This window comes from Falco naumanni, chromosome 6 (assembly GCF_017639655.2).
Source record: "Falco naumanni isolate bFalNau1 chromosome 6, bFalNau1.pat, whole genome shotgun sequence".
NCBI lineage: Eukaryota > Metazoa > Chordata > Aves > Falconiformes > Falconidae > Falco > Falco naumanni.
Genome location: NC_054059.1, coordinates 20,994,821 through 21,016,291, shown reverse-complemented (window position 1 = coordinate 21,016,291; position 21,471 = coordinate 20,994,821). Strand labels below are relative to the sequence as shown.

Sequence of the window (21,471 nt, the reverse complement as noted above, 5' to 3'; positions counted from 1 at the left end):
TTGAATGGCACCCTTTTCATTCACAGTTGAGAAGTGGCACCCTCTGAGAATTCAGATTTCCTATTGGTGAATATATACCTGTAAATATCACCGTACATTACAGTACTTGACGGAAGGTTGATATGGAGGTGTAAAGTATGGCTTTTATTAACAGCAAAATAATTTTTGACAAGTGTGCATCTTGGCATAATTGAAGGGAGTAGTAGCAATGATAAGCTTAATTAGTTCTCAAAACCAGGAGATTAACTTTTTTCGGACTTTAAAGCTGCCATCTGAAGAACTTGATACTTTACCATCACAGCTGGGTAACGCATGATTCCACTGATGGTTTCTTTCACATATGAGTGGCTCTTCATCGCTCAGTGTATATCCTGGATCACAGCTAAAAGTAACTGTGGAGCGGATATTAAAGTTGTTACCATGGCGATGGCCATTCACAGGAATCCCTGGGTCAAGGCAGGAATCTGATTCTAGAGTAACACCTGAAACACAGATTTAATTTGTTTATTTTCCTTTTTTTTTTTTTTTTGATAGTAAACAGAAAAAAAATCCCAGCCAAAACACAAAATGAATAAGACAGGAGGAAGAACGAGCCTCCAAAAGATATTTGTTATCATTTCCTCAGAACTGATGTAGGATAGAAAGCACTTTCTCTGTTACCACTCTTCAATTTTCAGTCTCATAGAACAGGAAGCCCAAATGAAGTAGGAAAAGATTGGAGCTTTAAAGTATATTTCATCAAACTGAAAAAAAGAGCCAGTAAAAGTACTGGACATCTTAAACTATAGGAAGATATTAAGGTTCAAAGTATGAACACAAATTTTGATAGTATATAACTTGTTTTTGATTATTCCATTTTATCTGTTCAATTTCTGATACTGTGGGACAGCTCAGCTTTCCTCTGTCATAGTAATAGTTATTTGATTTAGCAAAAAGCAGTGTAAAAAACCTACAATTGATGAACTCAGAAACTACTTGTTAATTCATACAGATACTACTACCATATGCATCAAAAATAGTAAGACAATTAATATAGTTTACACAATTGTATAACTCTTATCTGACTGAAGCAGTCTTTAGTAATTATGTCTTATAGGTGAAATTGAATAGTGTTTGGCAGATAAACATGGAGCTATACACTGAAAAAGTAAAAAAAACCCCAAAGTTATCTAATGGAGGTGAATTAACCTCCATGAAATTACCAAGCATTATCTATTATGTTTATAGTGATAGCAAATGATTGTGGAATTTAATCATGTAATGAAATATAATGGATACACACAAGGGAAAAAGGCTATTGGGATAAAAGGGATTTCTTTTATTTTCTTTTACTATGTGTGGTGTGTTGATCTTGGCTGGCTGCCGGTCCCCTATCAGCTGCTCTCACTCCCCTCCTCAACAGTACATCAGAAAAAAGTTAGATAGAAAATAAGATGAAAAAAATCATGATCTGAGATAAAGAGAGGAAGATCACTTACCAATTACCATAACAGCCAAATCAGACCCAATTTGAGGAAAATTAATTTAATTTTTTGACAATTAAGAATAGAGTGGGATGGTAAGAAACAAAGGCAAAAACTAAAACACACACACACACACACACACACACCACCCCTGTATTGGGTTTGCACGGCCAGGTTTTGGTAGTGGGGAGCTAGAGGGGTAACTTCTGCGAGAAGCTGCTAGAAGCTTCCTCCATATCTGATAAAGCCAATGACAGGTGGCTCCAAGATGGACCTACCGATGGCCAGAGGTGACCCCATCCAGTAGCTGTGGTAGTACCTCTCTGATAACATATTTAAGAAGGGGGCAAAAACCAGCTGTGGAACAACAGCAGCAGAGAGAAGTGAGACTATGTGAGAGCAACAACTCTGCAGATGCCAGGGTTAATGAAGGTCCCCTGCAGCCCATGGTGAAGACCATGGTGAGGCAGGCTGACCCCTGCAGCCCATGGAGGTCCATGGTGGAGCAGATATCCACCTGCAGCCCATGGAGGAGCCCACACCAAGACAGATGGATGCCCAAAGGAAGCTGTGACTCCATGGGAATCCCATGCTGGAGCAGGCTCCTGGCAGGACCTGTGGACCCATGGAGAGAGGAGCCCACACTGGAGCAGGTTTGCTGGCAGGATTTGTGACCCTGTGGGGGACCCATGCTGGAGCAGCCTGTGCCTAGAGAACTGCACCCCATGGAAGGGACCCCCACTGGAGCAGTTTGTTAAGAACTACAGCCCATGGGAAGGACTCACATTGGAGAAGTTGATGGAGGACTGTCTCCCGTGGGAGGGACCCCATGCTGAAGTAGGGGAAGAGTGTGAGAAGTTGTCCCCCTGTGGAGGAAGGAGCAGCAGATACATGTGATGAACTTGACTGCAACCCCTATTCCCTGTCCTCCTGTGCTGCTGAGGGGGAGAAGGTAGAAGAAATTGGGAGTGAAGTTGAGCCTGGGAAGAAGGGAGAGGTGGAGGGAAGGTTTTGTAAGATTTGATTTTATTTTCTCATTACTCTGATTTTAATTGGAAATAAATTAATTTTCCCAAGTCAAGTCTGTTTTGCCCATGATGGTAATCAGTGAGTTAACTTTCCCTGTCCTTTACCTTGACCCATGAGTCCTTTGTTATTTTCTCTCCCCTGTCCTGCTCAGAAGGAGTGATGGAGCAGCTTGGTGGGCATCTGGCATCCAGCCAGGTTCAGCCCTCTTCTTCCCAGGCTCAACTTCAGTCCTCCATTTGCAACTTCTTTACTTCCCTATTCCTCCCCAGGCTGCATGGCAGGGATGGGGAAGAGGGGTTGTGGTCAGTCTATAACAGCTCCTCTCTGCTGCTCCTTTCTCCTCACACTTTTCCCCTGCTTTAGCATGGGACTTTCCCACAGGCTGCAGCCCTTCAGGATAAACCTGCTCCTGCGTGGGACTGCACGGGATGCATCTTCCTTCAGGGAATATGCACCTGCTCTGACATGGGCCCACCACAGGCTGCAGTGTGGATATCTGCTCTACTGCAGTCTCTTCCTTGGGCTGCAGGAGCATCTCCTTCTCTGTCCTTGGCATTTGTAGGATTGTTTCTTACACTTTCTTTTCCTCACTCATGTACGCGGCATTATGTCCTTTCTGATAATACATTATCACAAAGGTGCCACCAACATGGCTGATGGGCTGTGTCTTGTGGTGGGTTCATTGTAGCCAGCTAGAACCAGCTGTGTCTGGCACAGGGCAGCCCTGGACTCTCTTCACAAAGGCCACTCCTGCAGCTCCCCTGTAACCAAAACCTTGCCTCCTACAGCTGACATGGTTCCTTCTTCTATGAGAAGCTGAGTGTGTCCAGAGGGAAACCTTGAAGGTACTGGCTGTCGTGGGCAAAAAGATGACAGACTATGAAGGACAAAGCCAGCATGAGGCCTGCAGTAAAAGAAAAAAACCTAGAAGCTGGCTAAAACCAGCAGGTAGCAAACACATAGTCAAGCCTCAGAGATAAGACCCAGAGGAGCCTGTGCAGAGTTTGTTGCAACCCAAAAAGCTACTGACTTGTTAAAAAAACTGCCCAGAAAGGGACAGGAAGTATATGTGTGTGGAAGGGATCAATTATAAACACTTTAATGTTTGTTATCAGGCAATTTACTTAATTCTGAAAAATTATCTGTTGTGTGTCCATTTGAATAATACTGGACTTATGAGTTTAGAATTCCTTGTCAGTTTTTGGGATAAAATCTAGACATAACCACTTCAAAGTTCTAGCACCCATTGCATTTACTGAAGTATTTTTCACATTAATGTCAGTATTTTGGTGCTGGGTTGGAAAGAATGCTTGACTACATATTGGTGATGTCATCACTCATAGATGCTGTAAAGAGCCTTGAGCAAGATTAGTTCTCCTGAGGTCTTCAAAGATTTTATGTGCTTCATCACAGGTGACCTGAACTTCCAGCATGACTCTTTCCAGTCTGCTTTTTGCTAAAGAATTTCCTTCGTCAAAGACAACTGCCAACAGCACAAAATTCTCTATAGCAGGGCATTAGGGATTTCCTGGATCCTTAGCCCCCTAAACACATCCTAAAGGTGCTGATGCTCTCAGCTGCCTGTGTATCTATAACTGTTTCTGTGGAAGTTGTACTCTCGGTTTACTGCTTCTACCCTGCTTTATTTATCCAGGACTATCACATAATCTTAAGAATGAGGTAGGCAAAGTTCAAAACTAAGGGAAAAAAATTATCAGAGCATAAAGTAAATGTTTTAGAATTATAGATGTTAGGGCTGGAAGCAAGGCTACAACCAAGAATATCATAAATAATGACTCTAGATTGCACAGGCAAATATTGCCTGTACCCTCCAGCTATTCCTTAGCTCAGTTAGAACTCAGATTTGAAAGCTTATGATCTAGTTTTCATGAGGTATCCCTGACATACTTACATTCTAGATGAATAAGTTTCTTCTAGACATGACTGCATGCTTTTAATGCAAATGTACCATGTTAGCTGACACTGCATTTTTAGATTCCCTTTACCTGTCTTAAATTGAGGAATATAAACTCAAAGAACTCTTTTAAGTCTGTAATAGGCACTTTTATGTGCCCTAAATTGTGTAAATATTAAATGTGTATGAAATTTTAACTTTGATACACGGTAATTTTTTTCTAGACAAACTATACTTCATGTTTTGAGGTATGTTAGAGTAGATGGAAGTCCACAGTAGCCTTCTTAAAATTCCTTCTTCTTAAGGGCAGCCTTCCACCCCTGCATCAACAAAACAATTGCTTTGGGATTTTGAGACACATATAACAGATAAACTCATTTATTCCTTTTTGAAGTAATAATTAGATTACATTGATAATGTTGTTACACGTTTTTGCAAGGAGACCAAAAGCTGTAGCAACATTATCAGCTTCCATGTTTGGGATTAAAATATTGGTGCTATATAAATTAAAAAACTCAGCTCAGGTAACAGCTTAATTTCCAGGGGAAAATATTCAGTATGTAAGTTTTAACAATCATAAACAGCTGCAAAGAAATCATTTTTCTTTGGGTTTTTTTGGACAAAGATTTGGGTTTTTTTCTTAATTGGAAATAACAAGACAAGCTTAATAATGGGCAGTACACTGAAAGTCCTGTCTACAAAAGGACAATATTAAACTACATATGAGAAATTCTGGCATCACAGTGTTAAATTTTGAGCTCATGGTTGGAAATAGTTGATTTAACACTATTCGTAACAATTAGCTCAGTAACTATAAGATTCAAGTCTGGGTGAAAACCATGTCTTTTCTCTCCCACCCTACATAATCCAGTATTTCTCAAGAAGACCATGCTTAGTAGCTCCCTCAAAAAAGACTCCCTCCACTTAAACCCATGTAGCAGTGGGAATTAGACAAGCAGATAATTCTATCCTACAATTTAATCATTCTCTTTTCAAAAGAACATAACACATAGTCCAAAGTAAACAGCAATATCAAAGCAAAAGCCTTTGTGTATCACTGAATAATTGAAAAATATGGACAGTCATCCTGAAAAAACTTCACTTTGTCAATACTGAAATTTCATCAAACATTAATCAACCTGTTGCTGTGAGCTGTATTAGATGCTTCATTGATTATTAAAATGCATATTTTGCAAACACGACTTATAAGTAATTTTTACTAACCAATTTAATCAGTAGATGGCATTAGATCTCTAAAGAGGTAATTAATTTGTTGCTGTACTGCATAAAGCATACAACAGCTATACAGATTTATATGCTACATACTCATATATATTACACACCTCTACTTTTCCCTTCACAGATCAAACAGTTAAAATAGTGAGAAAAATGGAATACTAAAGTGTAAGATTGGTAAATTGTATGTCTGTGTGCAAAAGCAGTTGCTGTATTAGTCAATGAATCCCAAAAAAGTTTTGAAGAATGGAAGTGTTTCAGCTGGAAGCTACAGTGCTATTCTTTGCCATCAGTATAGAATCATCAGTGAGGCAGATGACAAAAGCAATTTTTTGAACAATAAGAGAAAAATATTGCCTAATAAAAGAGTTGATTATATAGGTAGGCTTATTCTAACAATGAAAGGAGAATAATGTCCTGGTTTTTGCAGGGATAGATTTAATTTTCTTAGTAGCTGGTGCAGTGCTGGGTTTTGGCTTTGGTGTAAGAACAATGTTGACAGCACATGGATGGGTTTGGTTGTTGCTGGGTGATGTTTATACTAAGTCAAGGACTTCAGTTTCTCAGGCCCTGCCAGTGGGAGGGCTGGAGGGCCACAAGAAATAGGGAGGAGACACAGCCAGGACACTGGCCCAAACTAGCCAGAGGTATTCCATACCATGGGATGTCGTGGTATATAAACTGGGGTGGGGTTGGGGTGGCCGGGTCCTGCTGAACACTGCTTGGGTACTGGCGAGGTGTTGGTCAGCAGGTGGTGAGCAGTTGTATAGTGCATCACTTAGTTTCTTTTCTCCCTTTCTTTTGGATTTCATTCCTCTCCCCTTCTCCCTCCTTTTCATTACAACAATTATTATTATTATTATTAGTTGTATTTTATTTTTTTCAATTATTAAACTCTTCTTATCTCAACACTCAAGTTTTACACTCCTTTCCAATTCTTCTCCCCATCCCTCTGAGTGAGGGGGGAGTGAGTGAATGGCTGTACTGTGCTTAGTCACCAGCCGGCATTAAACAGCAACAAATAATGTAAATTATCTTTGCTTTGTAAAATTCACATTTTTAAAAAAGAAATAGAATAGGTGCTTGCTTATCAGAATATGGTTCCAAGAATTAGAACCAAAGACCACCCCCTTAAATCAGGAGAGGGCCTAATCTTTGGCACCGATTTCAAAGCATGGCCAGCTAACTTTCATACAGATACAATCTTGCCCATCTTAAGTAAGACTGTTGCCTTTTGAGAACAGTCTCTGGCTGATGTTATTCCTAGAACTATGGCCAGATATGTAAAACAAGGTGCTAGCTGGCACGGGTCAAAATCCTACAGGAGATTGTGCTTAAACTATATGAATGACTGCAAGACTGAAGCCAGGATTCAAGAATTTCTAACTTACTGGATCAGATATAGCTCAAGTGGCCAGAAATATTTCCTTGTAACTTTACAAGTTTAGCCTTAAAGATTAGCCTTATTTAATTAATTAATTAGCCTTAAAGATTAATTAAAAAAATTAGCCTCAAAGAACTTCAAGCCTGCTTACACACTTAGTCTTGGTGTTCTTCCAGCAGCTCTTAGGACTGTAATGGTGAGCCTCTGCAATTGAATTGTTTGCTGTCACAATACTGACACTAAAAAAAGTATTCTTACATCACTAAAAACTGTGATACAGTTAACAGATTTTTAAAAATCATGATAGAGAAACACATTAATAATGTTATAAAGCAGGTGGGGAAGTAAAGTTGCTTGAAAATGAGAAGTGAAAGAGTGAAGGTAGTGTAAGGGGGAGGTAGAGGATGAAAGGGAAGATGGAGGTGTTATTACTTCAAGAGCTTTTTTCTTCTTCCATATAAAAGTTGAAAATTTCTTCTCTAAAGAATATCTGCATGGTATTTCTAAGTGACGGAGCATAACATAGCCAAATTTAGGAGTGCACTTGGATGCATATTATTTTTCTTAATGAGCTACAGAAGTCATTTAGAAAGGCAGAACTAGCGTGTCATCACTGTCCTGCTCATTGGTGACAGGGAGCACAGGCTTTTTAGCAGAGTTCTAGACCGAACTCCATGTCTAGCTGCCATTCTGAGCTACTAGGCAAATGAGACTGTTATTATGCCTTCCCTCCTGACTGCCAAGTCTTTTCTAGACTAAATAAGTCCATGCTTTTCAATGAGTCCATATGTGTCATGTTTTCCATGTTAACAACCTCATATGTTTTTTAAACTGGGTCCCAAACTGGATATGACATTTTCTCTGGTCATCAAGTAAAGTGAAATAATTATTTTCTAAATCCTAGGTAAAATAGTCCTGTAAACAAAAAATGTCTTTCTTGTAATTATTTTCATTATTATTATTATTATTATTAACTATAACAACCAGATGATCCTACATTTTGCATTACTACTGCATTTTCTTTAGATTATTTATGTTCTGTGTAAAAACCAGATCCTTTTCTACTGTATTTCTATTTTGTATCTGTGCAAATCATTTCTCCTTTCGTGTTTATGCTTAGTGTGTTTCTTTATTCTTTAGACTATTTCTTCAGTTCATTTAGCTTGTTTTTAATTCTAGCCCTCTCCACCATAGTCCTTGCTATAAATATATGTTGGAATAATCTTCAGAATTTGTAAGTGTTCTTCTTATATTATCATCAAAACTGTTCATAAAAATATCAGATAATATTGGATCTAGGCCAAATAACAGTAGGATCCTGACAAATTTGAGTTAGACTGTCTGCTCTTCATGTAAAAGTTTTCATAACTGTTCACAGCATCACAGAATCACTAACAGTTCAGGCTGGAAGGAACCTCTAGAGGTCATCTGGCCCAACTCTTCCTGCTCAAGCAGGGTCACCTAGAGCTAGTTGCACAGGTGCATCCATGTCTGGATGAATTTTTAGTATCTCCAAGGATGGAGATTCCACAGTCTCTCTGGGAAAATTTTTTCCAGTGCTCACTGAAGTGCTTGTAATAATTTCAGATAGACCAAATTTCTATATTTTCTCTGGAAGACTTCTAAAAGCCTTGTAAATGTCAACACAGAGCTGGTTCCTTCCCTTTCCATTCCTGAATCTACAAAACCAGTTAACCTCTCAAGAAAGAAATTAGGTTGGTTTGACATAATCTGTTCTTCTCAAATACAAATCATTTGTTTCTTATCAACTTTTTTATCATCTTGAAACTAGTATCTTTAAAGAGTGAAGATAAAACTAATGTCCTTGATCCTTCTGGTCCTCATCTCTTTTTTTGTTGTTGTTATTTTGTTTTTTTTTTTTTGGTTTTGTTTTTTAATTTCTTTTTTCCCTCCCTCCTTGCTTTGAAAGGTGTGTTCTTTTCTGAATTTGTTTGAAAATTCCCCAAAAAAATTTTGAATTTTCAGGCACAATTTTCAGCAGGGTATAGACTGCTTGTGCTTTGCTTTTAAGTATAGCACAGGGAATTCCAGCAGTTCCTGATGAATAAAATATATGTAATTATCCCAATATTAGGCAGTACCCTCTTTCCATATGCTGTATTCTTACCTTGTAAATGTTCACTTAATTGTGTTAAGTATATGGTCAAAATTAAGCTTTTCTGCAAATGCTGCAAAACTGGAACAGAACATACTGTTCTCTGTGACAGGTGATGTTTGCTCATCTTTTTATTAAGTAATGATTTTTATTTTTTTCTTACTTTGAATATATTTACAGATACTTTTGTTACTGTCTTTCTGTCCCCTGTTCTTGTAAGTAAATAGATATTTTAAATTTTCTGATTTTATCCTAAGAGATCTGTGTTACTCTTTGATGGCCATCTATAGCAATGTTTGAATATATCCAACATTTACATGATTAACTCTTGGGTTACATATCGTTAAAATAGATTTTTAAATAGCTTTAGAAATGGATAGTATCTTTTCTTTCTCAAAAAAAAAAAAAAATCACCAATATTCTGTTGGGCTTTAATATAATCTCTTTTATAAATGACTTTCAGAATTCATTCCTAAGGACATTCACCTAGCAATATCTCAAGTTTGGTGAAGTTTAGATTTCTGAAAACCATTGACTTTATCACAATTGTGTTACTTCATGCTTTCATTTCTTAAGAATCATAAACTCTATTATTTCATGGGCACTTTCACAGAAGCTGTCATTCTTATTCAGAATGTATTGGTTCTTCTTAGTCAGAGTTAAATTGACTGCTGAAACAAAAAGTTCTCCCCCAGTATTCCAAAAACTTTTTCCATTGACTGAGTCTTGCCACTGAAAATTTGATGAATCTTTTCTCCATATCCAGACTATTAACACGGAGTACTGTTTCTTCAAATGAGTCAAGGACCAAGGAAGGATCTATATCTGATACCCACTACAGAAATGCTTCAGGAGCTCCCAGTGCTGACAACTAGAAGAGAGACTGTGACAACAAATTCCAGTTGCGTTACATGAACATGTACAACATGATGGAACATGGATGCAATTTTTGTTCTGTGAGGAACCTGCTGTCAGAACAAACCAGTATGAACAGTGAGGCTGTGACGGACTTAAGGCGCCTACTGGAACAAATGCACTGACACAGGTATGACATGTTTAGCAAGCTTTCTCTGTACAACTTATGCTGTGAATATGGACATACCCATTCCAGTTGGTGGCAGCTAAAAAGTCTCTGTTTATATTGCACTCTTTCTACAGTATGGACATTCAGGGCAAGGCTCAATTTCAATTTAAGATGCTCCCAGTGATGTGTCTGTAGCCTGGTTTGGTCTTTAAGCTCCTTTCACAGTCAAAAGAGAACTGATCAGCCCAGTCAGGGCAAACTAGGGAGCAACTGATTGAGCAAAGTTACAGGGAGAGAAATTTTATTGTTTCAATATACATTTCTAGTGCCATCCTTTCATAACCACGATGTCTCCATGGAACAGGGAGACATGGCAAAGAACTTGTGCAAGATCCAAATCTCTGGTGCAGTGCTTGGCATAGTACAGGTGGCATAGAACCTAAACCAGCTCTTAACTCTCCATGCTTAGGTGACTGAATACAGCCCCGGCTTCTACTTCAGAGTTTAAAGAATTGCTCCCTGGACTCCATCGATTGCATTGAACAAATCTCCATTTCCCAAAATGTAACCTTCAGGCTCTAAACACTTCTATATTGACACTTAAATTTATAGGTTTAATCTGCCAGCTGAATATCATTCACAATGACATGAAAGCATAAGAGAAACAGCAGTCATCATAACTAAGAAAGGATGTTAAGCTTTTTGTTAGTAACTATTGAAATTCAATTGTCAGATAACTTTTTAATGGGAAATATAATTCACAACAAATAAACAATCTCACTCCTTAAACTGGGAACCTTTTTTTAAAAATTCATTTCATCTTCTTACTCTTTTCTAGGTAAAAAATAATAGCAGCCACCCTTCTAGATGTTACTTCTACTGAAAGAGAAAGATGCTTTATTCAGGCAGACAACCTGCTCAGAAAAAGCCTGTGAGACAAAATTTTTAGCTTTCGTTATGACTTTAAAATTTAAAAATTCAAAATATATGAGCTTTTTATATAAAGGGCTTTTTTATATATACTCTGTGCATAGTGGCTATATGTAAAAGAAGGTGAAGATCATTTACTAGATTTATGTCATCTTTACCTGTTAAAGATCTAATCCAATTTCAAGGTTTAAAGTCCACTAATCAAAACTAAGTCTGACATGTTATCAGTCTACTTAGAGAAACAGCACTGACAACTAGTATTATGTGTGTGAGATATCAAACTTCTCAACAAAGATAAAAAGTGAATACACAACTATTATTCTAAATCATTTAATAATTGGACCTTTCTCTTTAAGAATTTGTAGGGCAGGTATTTTATTACTAACTTTTAATTTTTAATAGAAGAACACATATCTACTTGATAGGGAGCTTAAAAAACAAAATTATAAATACTAAAGGATTGTCTTACAAAATGTAACAGCAACATTTAGATCCAATACTATCAGGGAAAATCAGTATCTTCAGGTTAACTCATGCAGAAACCTACCTACTGTTCCTTGTCTTTACATGATTTAGCAGCTTTACTATTATCTGTTCAGCCATTACCACCACCATGTCTGAGCCAAAGCTACAAGAAGATATGCAGAATTTCCAAGTTTTGATATAGCTATGAAATATTTTGGGCATCATTCCAGATTCAATATGACAACAAATTTACTGCAATCAGATTAGTTTCCAAATAAGAAAAATCAATAAATGTTATTTGTTTAGCACAACCACACTAAATGCATAAGCCTTCTTGATTGAGTACTTAGGAGAATGACTATGCTATCATATAAAGATAAGCGTAACTTCAGACCATATAAAATATGTAATTTACATATCTAATTTAAAATAAAATGCTATTGTAATGATTCTGCAGTTCACAGAGACATATTATTATGCATTTATTTGCATTTTTGAATCACCACAGACAAGGCCCAATTCTGCTTGGTACTGAAAAAGTGAAAGAGAGAGAAAGAGAGTGTGTGCGGGTGGGGGTAGGGTGGGGTGGGGTTTGGGGGTGTGAAACCCAAACAAACCGAAAAAGGACAGCATACCTTTACCCATAAGGGCAAGTTTCTTAAACTACTTTCCATTTTGTTAAAGACCAAGGTCCATAAATATTGTGAATAACATACAAGAACTCATGAAACAAAAATTTCCAAAATGAAATAATAATTTCAGAATTGTCAATATAACATAAACTAAACATAATTTATTCTTATACAAACATAATTGCTGAAGTTTATTTTTTCACATTCATTTGCTCATTTTCAAATTGAATGTTATTTTTGAAATTAAATAAAAATCTATCAGAAAAATATCAGACTTACTCTCATAGTGAATTAGGAAACCAACGCTGGAACGACTGTTGTCTGTAGTGAACAGCAGATACATATAATTTCCAGTACTGATAAGAAACTGAGGTGCTTGTGTTCCATGGTATTCTCCAATTAATGGTGATGAGTTAGCTGGCCCATCTCTGACTTCCAAAGTATCATAATTAACTTCAGTCTGAAATCTAAAAAGGGATATGAAAGTTAGTTGGTGGGTAGAGGTATGGTGTTGCTTTCTGTAACTGCTAGAAATGCAACCATGTGTAACTGATCAAGAATATCATACACATAAATAACAACTAAGGAAGGTTTTACACATATTTTTCCTTGCTTTCTTGTGTCTGGTATCATAAAATCCACAAGGGATGTATTATACCTCAGATCAACCATATGACTGTGCTTCAGAAAGACATTTAGTGGAGAATCTGGGTACAAAAATGAAAATTGTCTCAAAGACAAAATGCATTATGAAGATCCAAGAGATTTCTTGCCCTCAGGCTAAATAATAGTTGGACATCCTAGGAACATCTTCCATATGTCATTATCTCATCTCAGTAATTTCAACATTTGACATTTGATATCTGCTACTTGGCAAAAGCTGTTTTATATATGCAACTGTTTAATTTTTTATCTAAATATCTTTTTAACATAGTTTGCTACTTTACTTGTGAACAATTATTTTTGTCCTATCAAGTAAAGCAGTACAAAAATCCTAAACTTAAATCAAGCCCTCATTTTGAAATTTCTTGGGAGTTATAGTAAGCAGAAATCCTTAGTTTATCTCAGTGTGTCCAAAACACAGATAATATAGATGAGTGGAACAGGAGGTGACTAAGGACTTGACTCACAAGAACAAACAACTTCAAAATCAACAGCAGAGTCAATGTCTGTGTCAATCACTAAACCACATTACATTTCTCCAGTTCATAAAGCATGTCTATGTGTACTGCCATCCACTACTAGTTGTTCTTTACTCAAACAGCTTAAATCTGCTCTTTCTGTAGCTGAAACGTTGGCTAGCATTTTTCGCATCAGATGTTTTTCAAGACTGTGGTTATATTAGATACTGTTGCAAATTGCAGCATCTAAACCATGCACACATCAATTTTCCAGTCAACAAAGTTTGTGCTATTACACAGATATCCATACTGGTCTAAATATATTCGCCTGCATACCTAATATTCTTATTTTCATAAATTTTTAATCTTTCAGAAATGCCTATGTTCTGAGATTTTCTCTTCTTTTCCCACAGGGCTTATTAGTTCAACTTCTGAGAGCAACAAACTGTGTCCCTATATAATACAACACTTTTTTCAAAGCGATCGCCCTTAAGCTGTCTTGCCAATATGGGACACATTCAGTGGGCTTGGAGATAAAAAACTGTGTTCTTGTAATTAAAGAAAACTACAAATTATTTTACATTTGGAAAAGGGGACATATAAGGGACATTCCTCCAAAGTGCAAACAACTGTTTACAAACCTATACTTTGTTAGGTAATGGTGACAGGATGAACAAGCTCCCCAGCCAGGCCATTATAGTTTACAGACCAATTAGCATCGGTCATGTAAAATCATCTTCACGGACACAGCAGTATTAGTAACAGAAAGTCTGGATTTAGCACACATTTAGTAATCTCTATAGTTCTCTCATGATTCCCTGAGAACAAAAGCACATTCAGAAATTGGAAGGCGTTTGCTTAACTACGAAAGCTTGGAAACTTATGCCCTCCATAGTGTTCCTTCCTCTTCACACAGAGAACTCTCCAGATTTATGGTGCTTTCAACAAAGCTACCTACTCTGAATATTTTGGCTAAAATCCAGACAATCGTTTCACTGTTATCCATCCACTCGGACAGCAGAATACAGGGATTGTAGTCTTGCTAATACATTCGGCATTTTCAGGAGCAGTTTCTGGCAGTCAAGCCACCTAGCATGGAATGGCCTATATCAATACTAGTAAATACATCCTTTAACCTTTCATAAAAGGAGATTTTATTCAAATTTCCTATTATGAATGATCGCTTGCCCACGCTAACTCCTGGCCATGCTTGATAATTATTTGGGAGAATGCTAGCTGGCAAGCTCAAGAAGTGTTAGGGACAATTTCAACAATTTAACTGCACAAACACATGAGTTCTTGTGTCTGGGAAGGTTTTCTGGTTCTGTTTAATTTACCAAAAAAGAAAGTGACAGAGGGCATCACTAAAGTACTTGACAGATTTTTCAGTACCTTATTTTTTATTCAGTTCCATAATTTCAGAGATTTTACATTGATTTACCCCACAGCAGAATGAGGAAAACAGACAAACACTGCTAGGCTGGTTTAAATACTTTATTTATACTCATAATGAATGGACTCAAGATCAATAATTCAATGGTTCAATTATTTTGACAGTTATGTTTGTGAGGGAAACTAATCTGTCACTGAAATGATAAATCATGTTAACTTATTATTGGGAGTACTACATCCTTAGTGAAAGTAATTAATGAAGAGTTAGTTTTTGATGTATTTATTTTGGTTTGATGTTTATTAGCATACTTATATTAGTAAAAGGTCAGGTGTCCTCCAAATGTTCACAGAGAATTTTTAGGACTTCAGTAATGCTATGTTGTACTATTTCTCATATATACTTAGGTGGGTTTTGAATAAGGAGATTTGTTTATATTTTATCCAATGAATTTTCATCAATATTCAAAGTAGAAAAAAATTTTCCAGTCAGCGGTTATCCTTTTAGCCCTCTTCCTTATGGCTCAAATCACTTAGGTAACTTTTTTGTTACCTTTCCACTCTGTCATGGTCTGAAATGCAAAATGTTTCAGTGTAAAATGTTCATAGGCTTACACGTAATTTTCTGCTGTTTCTGGAAAGTTTCTAAGTATTCCGGTAAGGCACATTTGTCTAGCAACAGTAAAGCTTAATTAGCTCAAGACTGAGATAATTTACATTATGACTATCACGTTCATGAGAAGTTTCATTTTGGCAGCTGTATCTGTGATGGCAAGTCAAGTAGCAGAGTATAAAAGAGCTCTATTTTCCCCAAACTAGACAAAATACTTGACAAAATATTGTACTTGTGAAATAATTGAAAAAAAAACAATTAATTGATTTGTAAAATTTATTTGATAGTGATTTTGCTTACTGATTTATAATTTGCTAATGTTATATCAGACAGCAGAGTTAGTTTCTTGTAAGTAATCAAAAGGTTTTCCATCCAATCTTTAATCTGGGTAGCAAAGCCTTAATGTTAACAAAAGAAAATGTATTTATTGAAAAAGGAAGATTATTATACTATCATGAACTTCCCAAAGTATAACAGTTTTAATTAAATTTCTAATAAGATGAAAAAAACCTGCCAGGAAAGGTCCATAAACCTCCAAAGAAAGCAAGGAAGTTTCTTCTCTGTCTACCACAACCAGTGTGCTTAATGGTAATATTGCTTTGTAATTGAAATATTTAGGGAAAGGACAGCAGAATCCTTCTTTTAATAATGCTGATAAAAAGCTGGAGTAGATTAACTGACTGTCTGCTGTACATTAATAATTATACATGATCAGAATTCTCAATTTCCTATCAGGGTAAACTCCAAGTTCTTGTTTAATATCATTGCAGTTCAACTTGTAAACAAAGCTCTAGAATTCTGTTAATGGAATATCTGTGTGCATCTGTCTAAAATTCTGTAAATTTAGACTTAAACTGGATCATATGTCACAGGAGCCTAGGTTTCCCATTAATATCCTAAGAAATATAGTGGTCATACTGTTAAGGTCATAGACATCCAAATATCTGCAACTTCAGGCGAGACATTTCCTTTTATAACATTAAAATGCTCCATCTTACAACTAATATGGCTGTTTGTTTTCACTGTATTTGGGAAGACACCCCTGAACCTCATGCTTCCAATGATTAATTTTTTTAAAAAATCTGCCAAATAAATATAAGTTTGTAATTAATATATTAAGTCTTTAATGATAAAAAACAAAACAAAACTAAACAAAACAAAAAAAAAACCCTCAGTATCTTAAAATTCTGGAACTCCCTAATGAATGCAACGAAAGCAAACCACCTTTTGTTGTTGTAAGAAGTAACATGATAATTTTATGAAAATTGTTTAAACAGCTCTCATTCTTCTCTGGTATTGGTCATTTTCTCCTTTGTCCCTGACTTTAACACATTTATAATAGGAGAATAAAAGAGCACTGGAAAAAGGATATGGCAAACTAAATATATAACCTATTTTAATCTTCCTCCTAAATTACGTTCCATGCCCCTTATCATGTTCACAAAAATCTTCATTATTATTTCTTGACAAAGGGTTACCAGAACTTTAGCAGCTCAGTGACAAGTCTAAGTTCAAACCATATCATTTCATATGTCAAAGTGTAATTATTTTTCTTATGATTCACTTTGCATTTACTTAACGTACTTGCAAATTTGTTACCCAGACATCCAGTCTTGTAAGAATCTTCATCAATTCTTCAGCCATCCCTTGTTTATAATATCCTGAATAACTTAGTATTATTAATCCAATTTTCTTCTTTTTAAGATAATTTCTGAACATGCTGAACAGTTTTGGACATAACAGAGATCTCTGTAGAATACTCAAAATTCCACTACAAGACTTTTGTTGTCTGTTAATTAAGTTTTTATTTATGCTGTCTCCTTCCTTGTATTAAAATGATGCTTAGCTTTTTAATAGCCCTTCGCAGGGTGAGGTGTAAAAGACAAAACTTGCATTTTGAAAACCCAGATAAACTATATCCAGCATATTTCTATGCTTTCTGACACCATCAAAAATTCCAATAGGTTTCTGAGATAGGATTTCTTTTACAAAAGCCATATTGACACTTCTTCAGTATAGCACACATATCTATGCTTCCACTAGTGCTACACTTTGTTATAGTTTTCCTAGTGGGCATCCAGCATACAGTTCTTTAGGTCTCCATGAAAGATATAAAAGATATAGTTCCTGAAGTGCACAGGTATCAAGACAGTTTTAAAAGAACGTTATAGTTATACACAACTTCCAATTGTTCAGCGATTTCATCTTTGTACTCATTCAGGACTCCTGAGTGAATGCTGTCTAGTTCTGTTGACTTGTTCACTGTGTCTGTATACACCACCACCTGTATCCGTGGCACTTCAGTCTGAGACAGTTATTCTAATGAGTTCCCCAAGATGAAGAATGTTGTCAGTGTTAAGTTTACATGGGTGCAAGAGGGAAGCAAATAAATCAATGGCAGTGATACAGTAAAACTCACTAAGCATATTAAAAAAACCAAACCTTTCAGTTCAGGCATGTCCTGAGTTGCTAACTGGAGAAGTACTTAGAGGAAATATCAGATACACTTATCTGGTCCTCACACTTTCCTAAGATTCAGCATTTTTGTCCCTGTGAGCAATTTAATACCGAGCAAAATTGATCTTTGATTTGACTCAGTCACTTTTATGTTCTTCTGCCCTTCTAAATTTTCATCCTTTTTCATTTTTTCTCTTTAGAAATAGGAGGCTGAATGATACTCAACAATTTTACTCATCACTTTGGACACCATGTGAAGGTGAAACTAGACAATTCCACTATTACTCCTTGGGATGCAGAAATAGAAGCCACTGCAGCCTAGCTCCAGGTGTTGTCTTTCCCACTGTCCTTTGCATCTTGTTATCAAATAGAGTATTTAGTGTGATATTAGTATCCAGATCAAAAGCCTAAACAAATGGATAATTTTTACTTATTTTACAAAGATGTTTGAAGGCTGAGGATTTTTAAAGTTTTATTTTCTTTTTTTTAATACTTTCTTTGAAAAAAACACAATGTTGTTAGATACTTGTATGGTTAGACAAATGTATTAATTGAGGTTACAATAATCACAAAAGGATTAAACAAGCTGTGGTTCACATTCCTTGTGCCTAAATCCATTCAGTACCTCCTCACTCCACATAAGAGTTAGACTATGCTGAAAATTATTCCTCTTGACGCATAGATTATTATTCCAAAAAAAACCTGCACACTATATGGGGACATAATCCCAGTGCATTCCAGTAGCTCTAATTTAGGTCCACACTGCGATAACATTTTTACAAATCAATTGGAATGAGAATTTGATTTATATACTACTTTAAAATTAAGTTTAAGACTCTGCCTTTAACAATATCCTGATGTCTGGACATCTCTTTCTTTGTTGTTTTGATGTCTGTGTCAATGTACTCATGGTGAAACCTGCAGTATCCAAACAAAATCCTGATACCCACTGTGTTAGCATATAGTATGCTATTATACACTGAATCACAGAGTATCTCAAATTGGTAGGGACCCATAAGGATTATCTAGTCCAACTCCTTGCTCCATCTAAAACTAAACCGTATGACTAAAAGCATCATCCAGGTGCTCCTTGAACTCTGACAGGCTTGGTGTCATGACAACTTTCCTGCAGAGCCTGTTCCAGTGTGCGACCATCCTCTCAATGAAAAACCTTATCCAAATCTCAGATCTGAACTTCCCCTGTTGCAGTTTCATTCCATTTCCTTGTGTCCTGTCTCTGGTCACCAGAGCGAGGAGATCGGCACCTCCCCGTCCGCTACCCCCCCTTGAGGAAGTTGCAGGCTGTGATGAGGTGACCCCTCAGCCTTCCCTTCTCCAAGCTGAACAAGCTGAATGACCTCAGCTGCTTTTTCTAAGTCTTGCCCTTGAGACCTTTCATCATCTTGGTTGTCCTTCTCTGGACACAATAATTTGATGTCCTTTTTCTATTGAGGTGCCCCAAACTGCACACAGTACTCAAGGTGGGACCGCACCAGTGCAGTATGGAGTGGGACAATGACCTCCCTTGACCAGCCAGCAGTGCTGGGCTTGATGCCCCAGGACATGGTTGGCCCTTCTGGCTGCCAGCACACACTGTTGATTTATATTCAACTTGCCATCGACCCAAACCCCCAGATGTCTCTCCACAGGGCTGCTCTCCAGCCTTTCATCCCCCAGTTTGTACATATAACCAGGATTAGCCCAACCCACATACAGAATCCCAGCACTTGCTCTTGTTAAATGTCATATTTTTGATGATTGCTCAACTCTCTAGTTTATCCAGATCTCTCTGTAAGGCCTCTCTACCTTTGAGGGAGTCCAAAGCTCCTCCTAGTTTAATATAATCGGCAAACTTACTTAATGTACAATTGATTCCTTCATTAGATCATTTATAAAACATTAAGGAACACTACTGGCCCTAGAACTGAGGCCTGAGAACCCCACTGGTGACTGGACATGAGCCTGATGTAACCCTATATACCCTACAATAACCCTTTGAGGCCAACCTGTCATCCAGTTGCTCACCGGGCATATTACGGACTTGTCTAGGCAGATTATGCTCTCTTATATTAAGACTTAGTCATCATCAGGGACAATGCATAGTTGTACCTGAATTCAAACGTAGTCAGAAATCCCTAAGATATGCCTATTTATGTGCTAGGAGGTGGACATTTAATGCAAATTGTTTAAAACATAAATAAAGACAATATAAAAACAGTTTTAAACTTTTTTTTTTCCTGAAGAGTAGTACTATGAGTGTTGCATCAAAGTTTGTGGGTTGGTTTTTTTGGGGGTTTTTTTGGTTTTTTTTTCTGGTTTGAGTTCTTGAAAAATATTTTGTCTCTTAAATTTTAAAACAAATATTTGTGCTCATGCATTACTTGTTAGACTTTATGATTCTCACCTGTCAAAAGTGATCTTAATGGAATGCCCTGGTCTTGCTTCAATCACCCATTCACAATTAAGTGAGTCCTTATAATATCCTGGCCACCCTGGTGGCAAGATAACACCACTTGCTGCTGTCAAATGTCCACCACATGGTGCTGAAAGAAAAAAGCATGTACACTTTTGTCATACACAGTGTTTCTAATACAATATTATATATATAAAGAACTTACAAAATTTGAATTAAAAAACATAGGAAAATAAGTTTATTATACAACACAACTAAATTTTCGACATTATAAGCACATTCAGAAAATGCAGAGTATCATAGCTTATTACTTTATACATATCTTAGTACACAGAGTGTAGCACTTGATTCTGCCAGCCTTCCTTCTGTTGAAACTCACTTTATCTCATTAAAAAATACTGTATCATTATTTTTGAGATCTAGTATGATTTGATAGTTATGTGGAAATATCAGAAAAATTGTTTTCAAGTAATTTATAGTTAATTTTCATTGTACCGTGTCATCTAATACCTTTTTGAGTAATCATTCAGCTCAGGGGAACAGATTGTTGTAAATATTCCATTGAATCATAAACCAGGTGAAACTGGAAGGGACCTCTGGAAATTATCTAGTCCATCCTCCTGCTCAATACAGCAGATTGCACAGGACCACATTCAATCAGGATCATGCCCTCCCTCCAAAGACAGACACTTCACAGACTCTCAGGGCAATCTGTTCCAGTGTTCGATCACTCTTATTGTGAAAGGTTTTTTTCTTATGTTTAAACAGCATTTCTTGTATTTCAGTTTGTGTTCATTTCCTCTTGTCCTGTTACTGGACATCACCGAGAATCTGGCTCCATTTTCTTCACAGCATCCCATCAGGTATTTATAGACATTGACAATATCCCTCCTGAGCCCTGAGCCTTTTCTTCTCCAGCCTAGACAACCCCAGTTCTCTGAGACTCTTCTTGTATGACAGATGCTCCAAGTCCTTAATTATCTTTGCAGCTCTTGTCTGGACTCACTGCAGTACGTCTACATCTCTCTTGTACTGAGGATCCCAGTACTGCACACGGCACTCCTAACGGAGCCTCACCAACGCTGAACAGAAGGGAAGAACCTGCCATTTCCTCTCAGCCCAGTTCTCTGGCCTCTCTGTCAAGGTCCCTCTGAACAGCAGCACAAGCATATGGTGTATCAGCCACTCCTCTCAGTTTTACATCAACTGCAGACTTGCTCAGAGTGCACTCTGTCCCAGCATTCAGATCATTACTGATCATTTTAAACAGTATTGGACCTAGTA

General features: G+C 36.9%; 1 protein-coding gene across 1 annotated transcript in view; it reads right to left on the bottom strand.

Annotated features, from left to right (window-relative positions):
- The window catches only part of CSMD1 (CUB and Sushi multiple domains 1), a 1,211,070-nt gene that overhangs the window by 287,271 nt on the left and 902,328 nt on the right, over positions 1-21,471 (bottom strand). The window contains exons 16-18 of the mRNA XM_040599137.1: positions 20,179-20,317; positions 12,474-12,661; positions 294-482 (exon numbers count right to left, since the gene is read on the bottom strand). Coding sequence (XP_040455071.1) covers positions 294-482; positions 12,474-12,661; positions 20,179-20,317 — 516 coding nt within the window. The remainder of the gene's footprint in view (positions 1-293; positions 483-12,473; positions 12,662-20,178; positions 20,318-21,471) is intronic.